This window comes from Populus trichocarpa, chromosome 10 (assembly GCF_000002775.5).
Source record: "Populus trichocarpa isolate Nisqually-1 chromosome 10, P.trichocarpa_v4.1, whole genome shotgun sequence".
Classification (NCBI taxonomy): Eukaryota; Viridiplantae; Streptophyta; class Magnoliopsida; order Malpighiales; family Salicaceae; genus Populus; species Populus trichocarpa.
The window spans coordinates 15,891,532-15,904,598 of record NC_037294.2 but is presented as its reverse complement, the minus strand read 5'-3'; the positions used below and the strand labels follow the sequence as shown (position 1 = coordinate 15,904,598).

Sequence of the window (13,067 nt, the reverse complement as noted above, 5' to 3'; positions counted from 1 at the left end):
CATTGTTAGGTTTAGTAAGCCATGCCAAGCGTCTGGCCCATCAATAAACGACCCACATGGGGGACTTTAGTTTTTTTTTTAAAAAATAATGGTATAGACGTCATGTCATTCACCTCGATTTCTTTCAAATAAAAATAGACGATGCAATGTCAAGATCCCATGAATTCCAGCCATTGTGGTGGCTAGAAAAATAGGGTTTGTGTTTTTTTCATCTAAGAAACTATTTTCAACCCATTTTTGACGCAAAACACCTATAAAATACACTAGGAGATTTGTTAAATCAATTCATAACCTCCAAACACACAAAAAAAAATATTAAACACTTAAAAAACCAAAATTAATCCGAAACCAAAAATCTTCCCGAGCTCATATATGTTTTTTTACGCACTTTCACATTACAAAAAACACCAATTTCAAACTCCTCTTGTAATATGAAATTATTTGACATAAAAATCAATTATTTTGGTTGTTAGAATTGTCAATAATAACAATTTTCTCTCTTTACACCAGAATCCAGCGAGTCCCTCCATTTTGAAAATTAAAAGGGTCAGTTATGTAAGAGCTTAAAATGACAAGGGACTAAAATTAACTTTTCAGACAAATTTAAAAACCGCCACTTATTTTAGTTGTTTGTTTTCACTTCATCCATTTGTTTGTCAATTCAACCCTCATTCCTGTAAAAATATGCAATTGAATGATAATTTAGGCTTAAAATGACTAAAAAAAAAAAAAATCAATGACCAAATTAAAAAAATTTAAAAAATCATTGCTCTAATATATAATGATTTGTGAGATGGTGAACAATTATGACACTATAGTGTAAGCAGATGTTCTTTCGGTTTCTTTTAATGTCATGCACATAGTTATCAAACTTAAAAGGGAGAATATAATATTTTTTCTAGCGTGGAGTAAAATATTTATTGAAATAATTTTTTAAACTTTATTATTTATGACATGTAAGGTTTTTTTTCTTAATTATTTTAAGTGAAATGTTAAAACCTCAAATATTTTTTTTTTTAATTAACTAGAGCCAACTAATATGACCCAAGACCTAGCTCCTTGACCGAGTCAATCCCCATACCGGGTTTAATAACCACGGTCTCACAATTATCTTTGGTCATTCGATTTAACTAGTTTTTTAAATACTTTTCTTTATCCAAGAAGCATTGAATAATATTTTTTACATTTTTTTATAATCTTAATATCCCAGTATCAAAATCAAAAATAAAATTATAATATAGCAATATTATTATAATATATTTTTAATTATAATATAATTTTCGGGTCATAAGTTATAAATTTTGTTTATTTGTTTTTGTGAAGAAAAATTTCACACAGCCAAGACAATTTTTCTATCTATAAGGTCGTTTCCATGCAAGAGCAATCATATTTGTGATAATGGATTCGATTTCAAGTATGAGTCTAGTAAAGTAAGAATTTCTAAAAAAATAATTCATATTATCAATGCTTTAAAATATAATGGAAATACCTTATTTTAGTATTAAATCAAAAAAATAAATACCACGTCATAGCGAACTCGATCGTATACTCGTTATATCTAGACAATTCAATTCAATACTCATGCTTCTAAAAACAATTTTTAAAAATTAGGTCAACAGAGGAAAATAAATTTATTGAACGAGGAGCTTAAAATTAAAACTAGGTTCCTTCTCTTCCTATTTTTCCTAGACATGCAACATGGGGCGTGGGGTTTTGAGCGAGTAATTTCTAAGAACCATTTTATTAAAAATTAATTAAGGTAAGGCATTTTAATCAAAACTGTTATATATATATATAATATGAATTGAGAGCATTTAGATAAAATTGTCCAGATGCAGTGAATATAGAGTCGAATTTATCAAGTTATTTACATAAAGTTTAATCTATCAAGAGATTAATTTTGTTTATATTCGTCTTTTACATATCATTTACTTAAGTTTTGTTAAGCTTTGGGATTTTGATAGTAAAAAAATAAATATACATCGGGGTTAATTCATATTTAGAAGTTTAATTCTCAATCAATTTAGTGTTGAAAAATATAATTAAAAAAAATTTGAATAAAAAATAATTAGAGTCAACTCGGGTTAAACAGTCAAACTCATGACCCGAGTCATGAAACAAAGACATTCTCATTAAAAATAAATAAAAACAAATCATGAATTATAATTTCCAACCAATATAATATTAAAAGATAAAACTGAAAAAAAATCAATTAAAACAAGACATAAAAAAATCCCAAGTCAACTTAGGTTAAACCAATCAAACTCGTGACCCGGGTCATTAGATAAAGATAATCTCATGGAAAGCAAGTCAAAACAAATCATGAAGCTATATTTCCAATCAACCCAGTGTTAAATAATGAATTTATCAATAAAAAAAAACTAACAAGGAAAAGGAAAAAAAAACTTTTAGTCAACCTGTTAAACCCGCGGTCTAAATTATGAGATTGAAATAACATCATAAAAAATAAATTAAAAAATTATATGAAACTTAATCCTTGATAGGCCTCGTGTTGACGGATTTAGTTAAAAAATTTTAATTTTTTTAAAAAAAATATTATTTCCATGAATGGTGTTATGTAAGAACATGTATATTAAAATTCCCTCATCTTTTATTTTATTTTTTTTATTAATTGCTAATATATAAAAAAGTATCTCGAACCTTCTTTTGATTTTTTTACCAAAGAAGACAACAGATAAACAACTACTATAATAAGTTTGTATGAGTAAAGTGGTGGCATTTGATGTCGTTTCCATTATATTAAATGTCTCATTAAAAAAAATGATTACCATGCAGAATTCATATCATTATTCACTATAATAATGTAATTACCACTTGTCCTTCAAACAAAAAATCAATCATCTTATTATTAGGAGTAATGTGGTATTTTTTGTATCGACCGTTAGTTATTATGAGATTAATAAATGATAATTTATTTGTTTATATTTTAAATGTAATGTTTAAAGACAACATTACCTTTAAAACCAATTTTTTCTAAAAGGTTGATCAAGAACTATTAGTATTTTTATTTTTTGTATGCATAGTGTAAAAACTATATTGTTCTTATTAGCAAAATCTATTTTAAAATATGATATGAGATAATTCAGTTTTTTTATATTTTGAAAATTAAATATAAAAATTATATTATTTTTAAAAGTAAATTTTGTCAAGCTTGCACCTTTAGTTTTTTTTTTTACTTTTCAATTGGTTTTTTTTAGTTTTTAACAACTTCATTGGAGACATCTTTGAATAAACATAAATATTATTAAAAAAAATATTATTGGCACGAACAATACACATACAAACATGCAGACAACGCGTGTGATGGTGTTTTATTTTTGAACACAGCCTTTCATGACAACATTGAAAGTGTCATGTCCTGCTTTTTCTTTGTGCAGAAGTGTACACGGGGAAAAATAGTTGGGTTTTGAAGTCTTTTTTATTTTCTTATATCTTTTTTCTCAATTATATTTGCTAAGATACACATGTATTATTTTATTTTTGTTATCCTATTTTATTTTTATTATTTTAATTGCTATTTATTTTATTTTTTATATTTTCTTATCGATTTTTTTCTTCAATTCCATCCCTTATCATTTTGTTTCATTTAATGTTTATATTAAATTTGACCTTAAATTTTTTGATTGCTACGTGTTTATATTTTTATTCTTTCTAATTATATATTTTTTTTAATTTCATCAATCGGTATTTAATTTTAAATTATTCTTGCATCAAATTTAATCCCTATTCTTTTTATTGCTATATTTTTTTTTGCATATAATACATGTTATGTAATTAATTGAAAACGTTGATTGTTTTGTAGGCAGGGAGCTCTCATGGACACTCCCATCTAGAAATCAAAGTTTGTTTCGAATAATTGAAGAGATTTTTTTTTTTTTTGATTCATGTGGGGTGTTCGGGCCAGCTTACACGCACCACGACTATTCTCCACGGCCCACTGGACATCCTGCAAGCCCAGGAGCAGGTAAGGCACCGCGGGGGTGACAAACATGCACATAAAGGGTCGAACTCGAGAAGGTGGATGGAATAAGTCCACGAAAAACCACAACAACTAGACCCTCAAGTACTGAGTACACACGAGAGCTCGAACGAGTATACTTTGCCCTGGCAAGACCACTGAGCTACAAGCCCCGTGTGTAAATAATTGAAGAGATTTGATATGTAGAATAGTAAGAGGGGCATGATTCCCAGGTCCCACCACATGGGATTTATCCATGCATCCGTCCGTCTTTTGGGAGAGCTAAAAAGGATAGGCTAGTGAAAGTGTCAGAAGGAAGGCCCCAGATGCTGCCAAGTTTACTTCTTCTCCAATTGTTTTTCCAAGCCTAGAGAATGCTGTAATCAGCACTGTACCATGTAAGTTCAAATTTAATCCTCCTCGTATAGAGTTGAAAGCTATTTTTAATGTCATTAAAACACGTGGTTCATACTAAATTAAGATTAAATCGGATCTTATGGTGTCATAAATATCTGCCTTCCTGAATGTTCACATCAATGGAGGCCCTCTGCCCCTCCCCCGAAAATATTGGGTACTTAGGTTAGGTTCGAGACAGAAACAAGTGTACTTGGATTTTCCAAATCTTCTATGGCCCATTATAAGATATGTAAGGCGGGCCTATTCCACTGGTCCTACAGCCCATCATGGTACAGCACAAGTTTTTTTTTATATTTCAAATTTTTTTTTTTATTTTCACACCATTTTGATATACTGATATCAAATATAATTTTTTTAAAATAAAAAAAATATTATTTTAATACATTTCCAAACGAAAAACACTTTAAATAATAACCGCTACCACACTCCTAAATACCACATAAGAGGAGGCTGTGAAATTGCGTTCCATTTTTTTCTTTTTAAAATTAATTTTATATGTTTTTGAATTATTTTGATTTGTTGATATTAAAAATAATTTTTTTTAAAAAATAATAAAATATTATTTTAATACATTTTCAAGCGAAAAACACTTTAAATAATAACCGCTACCATACTCCTAAATACCACATAAAAGGCTGTGAAATTGCGTTCCATTTTTTTCTTTTTAAAATTAATTTTATATGTTTTTGAATCATTTTGATTTGTTGATATTAAAAATAATTTTTAATAAATAATAATAAAATATTATTTTAATACATTTTAAAACAAAAATCATTTTAAAAAACAAGCTATTATACTCCTAGACACCCCCTGAAAACATGGTATACTTACTAATATCGATATTGTTAAAAATATTGTTTCAGAAAAATATCTAACTGTTTCTGCTTTTCATTTTGCTAGTGTTATAATGGAAGTCTTGATTTTGACATGCATTAAAAAATTTGTTATTGATTGAATCCATCCATGGTCTCGAATCATATGAAATAACTGGATGTAAAATAAAACCAGTATTTATCACATTTAATATTATTAAACTAACATATTTCCTCTGGAAAAACATATATAATATGTGATAGATGATGTGAATAAATCGAAGATAACGCACTTCACAAATAATCATGGTCCCTTAAAAATGATTATGGGTAATAAATTCATAAATACAGTGAAATATTAAAAATATCAGGTAACGAGATTTGATTACATTTATAAATAATATATTTGAAATAAATCTAAACGACTGTTATTACTTAATTTTATTCATTTGATTAGATAATCCATTTGTCTAGACATAAATAAAGCTAGACAAAATGAACTACAGACGTTTATTTCCAGAAAGCAAGCAAGTGGACAGGCATTAGAACCTGAAAATAGCAGCACCACTTGAAGGCTTTGAAGCAAAAACATAGAGTCCAAGATCATTCTTGCTGATTACTCCCTTGTCAATTCTTGATTGGTAGAACTTTTCCTGTTGACAACACGGGGGGGCTTGTTAAAGTCCAACATTTAATGAAAAGGGATTTTCCACTAGAATAATGTCAACATACCTTCAAATTGAGAATGAACTGAGGGACGATAGGTTCTTTCACCAAAGCAACCGCACAGCCACCCCATCCAGCTCCTGTAAGTCTTGCCCCCAAAGCATCACTATCCCGGCAAATTTTTACAAGTTCTTCCAACTCTGGGCAGCTAGATACCAGCAACAAAAGAAACAAGTACAATCAGCAAAACAAAAGGAAGCAGCCATGCAAGGTTTATGATAACGACAGTCCCTCAGTGTCAATGGATTTAAAACTTCTTGAAAATATGCTCAGAGCATTTGTACCTGCATTCATATAGAACGCTGCAGCTGTAGTGACTCTCGTTCATAAGCTCACCCAGCTTCTTTAGCTTGTCCTCATCACTGCAAAACAATGCATTGGAAAATAATACTTCAAAGGTTGGATGTAGTTCCTTCCCAAACAGCTTCCCCACTTGTAACTTTTTAAATAAAAGGAAATACAATTACTAAATTGCTTTCCCAAAACCCCAACGCAAAAAGGTTCAAAAGCATGTTTAATGAAAATAAACATGATCTGAGCACCAAAGTGCATAAAGTAAAACACATAAGATGGATAAACAAAGCCAGCAGGTGAAAGATGTGCCGTCAGTAATCTTTCAAAGAGACAGAAAAAGAGATGAAAACAAATAAAGGTACGTTCAATTATTTTCAGTTCTAATGTTTAAGTTGACTGACAAGTCCCGGACATCTTAAACAAAATTGAATTTTTTTAACATATTCAAAAAGTCACATGCCTCAGTTATGTGAGAAGCTACGTTCATATAATAAAAAATCATACATACATGATTTCACATAAAAGTTTCATTGGAAATACACAAGCATTCTCTTAATGTAATAAATTCAGCGAGCACCTTAAATCTGAAGACACTGTGTCCTTGAAAGCATGGACTCGCTTGGCTTCAGAATATACATGAGCAGCCCTCTGGAAAACAACACAAAGACTTACTAAACAATGAATAAAAAGGGACTAAGAAGTGGCATAAAAAATAATAACTGGTGATGTATGGGTTGTTGCAAATAAAGAGTACAAAAAAAATTGCTGTTTGAACATTACCAGACTTGGAGTACAAAGTTTAAATATTAAAATAAGTTACTATAAAAATGATATATTGCAACATGGCATATATATTGAGATGACATGCAGAAAATTATAACCTATTTTCTGGGAAAAAAAAACAGGAAATGCAACAATAGAAGACAAGGGCAAGAAGGGTCCATTAATCTTGCATCATAACCCAGATACAGTAATAGGCTGTAAGCCGCATGAGTGCAGAAACCATGGCCATGAGTAGGTAATAGTACCTGATGCAACTTGTAGTGCTCGGCGGCTTTTAGCACATCTAAAGAAGATGGGGAATTTTTGAAGATTGATCGAAGACTTTCCCCAGTAATTTCCTCAATTTCTTCAGCTGTGTATGGTTTCTCTTTCAAAAATTCCTGCAGCAAAGACAATATTGATAACTGGTACGCTAGTGGCAGAACAATTATTTGGAACATATATGAGCGTTCCAAAACAGAATCATGATCATGATCCATCTAATATCATTTAAGTAAAGAAACAGTACAGTGTAGCAATTAACAATAGATACCTTAACAGCAATGACAGGATCAGAAGAACCATGACTGTTAGCAAATGATACACACAATCCCTCGACATCAGAAAGAGTCTTGACATTTGATATTGCATCTTGTTGTTTCATTCCCAACTTTATTCCAAGTACGATCTGAAAGGATATTCCAAAATCATCAATATGAGTGACAACGCCTCCAATAGAAGAAAACTTGTCAGGATATAGACTGGTAGCTTGTAAGCCAATCATTTTTTTTTCTTTAAAAAAGACACCAAGCAGCAGGGTGGAGAACGGGAGATTGTTTCCCCTTTCCACAGTTTTATTTTTTTTCCAAAAACAGTAATGACAGTTTCATCGAAGATTCTGATACTAAAACTGCAAATTCACACTTTCAAGTTTGCTTGAAGATGATTGTTATGTTTTAAGATTGGATGCAAGACCAAGGAATGGCGGAAATCAAAATGACTACCCCCTCTGGACCATAAAAATGTTCCGCCTTTTTAGTTTTTCTTGACCCAAAATGTTAGTCCATACCAAAAAGTCAACGAACTATTGGATCTTAGTAGCTCATCATATCCCTCAACATGTCAACTATTACATCCCATTAAAGGGTGTACATCTTTTACAGTTAGTTGCAAACTTGACATTGTGGAACACTTGACCACATGTTAAATGATTGCCTAAAACAATGTGCAAACCTCAAGATGGACTATTATTATCAGCCAGAGGGAGCACGAGAATAAAAAAAAGTTGGAGCATATTTAGGAACAAGAAAAAGGCAGAATCATTCTGTGTTCATGGGAAAATAATGCTTACAGATGCGAGTCGACATTCAACAACTCTGTTATTGTAATTTGTAGCAGCAGTGACTGCCTTCTGAGATTCTGCCAAAGAATGCGCAAGCACAAATGTTCCACCAGCAGGAAGTTGCACATCAGTTGCCTGAATGGGGTTGAAATCAATAAGCTCTGCAAATCCAGTTTTGGCCATGACAGAGATTGCCTGCCAAGTAAAACAAGAGATCTTATGCTCAGTGTCCCTTAAAGTCAGTTTCCTAGCTTTGTTTGGACCCGCTTCACTCTCAATTGATTCAAGCATGTTCTGTTCTAAAGCAATAATAGATTAAATGTTCTGATATCATAATGTGGTTGCATCCCAAACAGCAAAATAACAAACAAAACAATGCAAGAACTGATACACTGGGTTTGTCCATGACTGGAAGCAACAATAGTCTCAGACTCAGTAGGAGGCATTTCCAATATTCTTTCGAGTGCATTTTTACACAAATTAATCAAGTTCATGATATGGAGTATAACCTGGTCCATTCCCCCAGATTGTGTTCCAATGTGCCTTTCACACTCACATGTCAGTTGGGCAATTTCTTTCTGTTAAAGAGAGAAACATAGTTAGAATTACAATAGATAAAAGAAAGAAACAGGGAGGACAGGAAAGTAAGTGGATAGATATAATTATATATCAACATGAAACCCATTATGTTAGTTTTCCATCAAGTAGAGCATACGTTTAAAAAACAGATATGAAATAGCTTGGGTATAATTGAAGAGTGAAATTTGAGCTCTTATGAACCAAAGGTGAAAGGCCCACCCAATCCTCAACACACAGAAACAATTACAATCCAGAAGCACATCAAGGCCAGAATTTTCAGGATAATTTCATTTTACCTGGCACAGACTGGTTGGCAAGAAAAATAACACACGGAGATTTCATAAGAAACTTGTGTAATTAATGAGTGGAATTTGTGTTCTCATGAACCAACAGCGTACCCATTTTCAACACAAAAAACAACAGTATATAAACAATCCACATGGACAGTAAGGCCAGAATTGTTAGTCTAATTTGATTTGCCAGGCATGACCTGGTTGGCAAGAAAAAATAACAATGAAGATTCATAATAGACATGCATAAACAATTAAACAACATGTTGATATCCCATGACCAAAAAAACCTAAGATGTCAAGGAAATATATAAAAGTAAATGATATGAAGCACATTGTAACCAGAATCAGAGTGCTATGAGCACAGTGGCAGAGAAGTTATTCAATCTCATAGCAGCAGTCTATGTTCCAATGCACATATCAGAAATACAAGCATGTTAGTTTTTTTCAATAACATTAGGCTATGTAGTAGGGTAGAAACGTATCCATCTCTTCTATGAAAAAAGAGTATAAATAATACAGGAGAAGTCTAAAAGAGCGACAGAATTCAAAACTTTGACAGCATAGCAAGGTGTTTTGAATGCCTAAAACTGCAGAAGAGCTTTCTAGCTGTAGTTGTAAGATTAAACCATGCCCTCACAACAACTTAGAGATGCTGAGGTATTATATTCTTCATAATTTTGGTGAAAGAAATGTAGTATCACCTTTGGAAAGTTCACATCAAAAGCAGCCATAATAGCAATGGTAGCAGAACAAACAAAGGCAGCAGAGCTTGACAAACCAGAACCTGTTTTAAGAAACTCAACTTAGCCTTCTCTTATAATGAGCAACCAATGTTACATCATTAGCAATAGCTAACGAAAACTAACTTTAAATTAATTTACCTGTTGGAACAGTTCCATCAACAATAACATCAAGTCCAACCGGCTCACCCACATTCACTCCTTTTGATTTTGCAAATTCATAATAACCCTTATACCTGGAAACCCACAAAAAGATAAAAAGGGGGAAAAGATTTACAAATCACAGTACTAAGCAATTAAAATAGTTGTTCCATTTCTTACCCGCAAATGAAATAATGACCCCATCTATGATTCTTCAAGTCAATTGCCTGCAAATTATTGTAGAATCCAACAATAAATCCAACGAGAAAAACAATCAATACATTACTATTAAAGAATTTGTACGTTGGTTCTGACCTGGTTAGGATCAGCAGGATAATCACACTGCGTATATTTGTCATTAACATTGGCGATTCGAAGGACTTTTTCTGCATTATTTTTACGGATTGCTATAATAGTATCTTGCCTTATTGCCATTGGCAACACTGAGTAGCCTTCATAATCAATATGTTCTCCAATCAAATTCACTCTCCCTGCAAAAATACGATAAAAAAATTAAAATAATACTGACAAATTTTTTTAAAAAGCGAGTACGTTATTTTATTTCTGTCATTCCTGTATATATATATTTTTAAAAAAACAGAACCAAAAAATCTTCTTAAATTAATAAAATAAACCCGATTTTTCAAATTTAACTTTCTTTCTTTCCTGTTCATTCGTTTTCTAGCGAATCAAACAGATGATAAATTATGTCGAGAGAAAGTGTGAGATGTTTGAGCTGAAGAAACTGGTTCAATTCAGTAAAATACGTGCACGTATTATTAACGAAACCCTATCAATATCAACCTTTTTTCTTAAAAACAAAAATTTGAATTTCTTTCGTTTTCTCGGGAACCAAACAGAGGACTGATGAGAGAGAGAGGGAGGGATTTTTGGAACCTGGAGAACGAGCAAAGACATCAGGGGGGTGACCAAAAACTTGAAGAAACTTGGATTTCAAGTGATCAAAACGAAGTTTAGCTTCTTCAAGCTGAGATCCGTCGCCGTAAACAGCCTCTAACGATGAGTAACATGGAACCGGCGTTTCTTCATGTTTCGCCATTTAACTGATAGCTTTTAATTTGATTATCAAGTCAAATAGTGGCTTCTTTTATATAGTTGATGATATCAGATCAGATGATAATGATGATGGTTTCTTTTTTCCGGTCGTGTCTTATCTAGTCCCGACTGTCCCGTGCAATTTTAATTTTATCAAATCAAACGGAATCTAATTTTAATTAAAAAAAAAGATATTAGGATTTTTTTTTAATTAGTTAGTCGCGTTAGTGTCGTGTCCACTTCCATTCAATTCCCTGACAAAATTACTCTTATCATTGTCGAAAAATTATATATTGCTCAATTAATAACCGATAAGTTAAACATAAAAAGAAGAGGAAAATAAAAAATAAAATTGAGAATTTTAATATTTTTCATGGGACTGCATATGATTTTTATTTTCTTTTTACTATCTCCCTTCTATGTCTAAGTAGTTATAACTTGAGCATATAAGATTTTCTATTAACTAATTACAGAGTAATATAACATATATTAAGAATTTTTTACTATCGTATTAAGATAGAGATTATTGTTTCTTTTTTCCTTAGCTTATAAATTTGATATTCTTCCTACTCTTACATTTAGATTTATGTGTTGTTTGGAAGTGTGATTGCGGTTGTTTTTTAAAGTGCTTTTCGTGTTGAAATACATTAAAATGATATTTTTTTATTTTTTAAAAATTATTTTTGAGATCGGCACATCAAAACGATCTAAAACATATAAAAAAAATTAATTTTTAACAAAAAAATAATTTGAAAATATAGATACAACCGCATTTCCAAACGTAGTTACGTGTTGATTTAATTTGAATATTTTTTTTTTATTTTCATGTAAGACTCAACTACAAAAATTTATATATCGATACAAAATCATTTTTGAATCAAAATCTAAATAAATTATTTATATCCAAGTTATTCAAAATCGAATTAAAGCATTTATAAGAAATTAGAGAGAAAACCCGTTAAATAACCGGTCTAACCTCCAAGGATGAGAGCTTGTTTTTAACTCGTTATCCAGATATTTCTTTTCTTTCTGATTTTTAATTTGATGCGATTAAGATTTGTTTTTGATTTGGTGAAATTAATGTTGACAGAGTGAGTGAGCACTCATTGATATATTAATTAATTAATGGCTGGTTATTATGACAGCTAATCGACAAAAAGATTAAGATGGGAGAATCTGATTTAACGGTGTTTGATATTGGTTTTTTAGCTGTTTTTTAAGGTGTGTTTTTATTGAAAAAATATATTTTTTATTTTTAAAAAATATTTTTTATATTATAATATTAAAATAACCTGAAAATATTAATTTAAAATAATTTTTTAAAATTTTTATCTTTTTAAAACGTAAAAAAAAACAGGCCTTAAACATTTTGAGGAGAGAAATAATAACTATACAAGTCTACATCACCACGTTATCCATTTGTCATTTTCTTCTCTCGAGGGAATGATATGCTAAGAAGTAAAATTTTGATAATCACATTTGAAGAAAAAAGGTGGACATCAATCAATCAACGAGTTTCTTTTCTTCAGATTCTCTCTCCGCCATTAATTGCTACGTGGAATGAAACTCGTGAGGAGGCATATTTCGAGGTGACGTGATTCTTTAATGATTGTCTTTTAAAATGATTGTTTTTTAAATATATTAAAAAATATTTTTAATATTAGTATATTAAAATTATTTAAAAATATAAAATAAAATTTATTTTTTAAAAAAAAATTATAGTTTCAACTAGATTCCAGATCACGACTACCACTTCTATGCTGCCAACATAACTCAAAACCCATCATTATTCTCCTCCATGAAATCAAAGATAGCAATCAAATGGCAAGGCAGGTATGCAGCCTGCAAGTTCAATGTATGATTGAAAGGTTTAGTGGGTCTTTTGGAGTATGGTTTGAACTTTAAAGTGTCCTTCAAAGTTCAAAC

General features: G+C 30.8%; 1 protein-coding gene across 1 annotated transcript; it reads right to left on the bottom strand.

Annotated features, from left to right (window-relative positions):
* Window positions 1-5,501: 5,501 nt before the first annotated feature.
* LOC7485841 (galactokinase) lies at window positions 5,502-11,248 on the bottom strand. Its single transcript, XM_002314928.4, has 13 exons — window positions 10,983-11,248; window positions 10,401-10,576; window positions 10,266-10,312; window positions 10,086-10,180; window positions 9,906-9,988; window positions 8,842-8,910; window positions 8,342-8,527; window positions 7,544-7,678; window positions 7,257-7,391; window positions 6,806-6,876; window positions 6,219-6,296; window positions 5,941-6,082; window positions 5,502-5,861 (listed from the first exon to the last, which is right to left on the bottom strand). Exons 1-13 carry the CDS (start codon window positions 11,143-11,145, stop codon window positions 5,751-5,753), a joined length of 1,491 nt encoding a protein of 496 aa, XP_002314964.1. The 5' UTR covers window positions 11,146-11,248; the 3' UTR covers window positions 5,502-5,750.
* Window positions 11,249-13,067: the final 1,819 nt, after the last annotated feature.

Excerpts from the sequence above, each read along its gene's own strand:
- LOC7485841 (XM_002314928.4), bottom strand. The coding sequence starts at position 11,145 with ATGGCGAAACATGAAGAAACGCCGGTTCCATGTTACTCATCGTTAGAG. Across the intron at positions 10,577-10,982 it reads TGTCTTTGCTCGTTCTCCAG|GGAGAGTGAATTTGATTGGA; the intron begins GTTCCAAAAATC and ends GTATTTTTGCAG. Across the intron at positions 7,392-7,543 it reads ATCCTGTCATTGCTGTTAAG|GAATTTTTGAAAGAGAAACC; the intron begins GTATCTATTGTT and ends TCTTTGCTGCAG.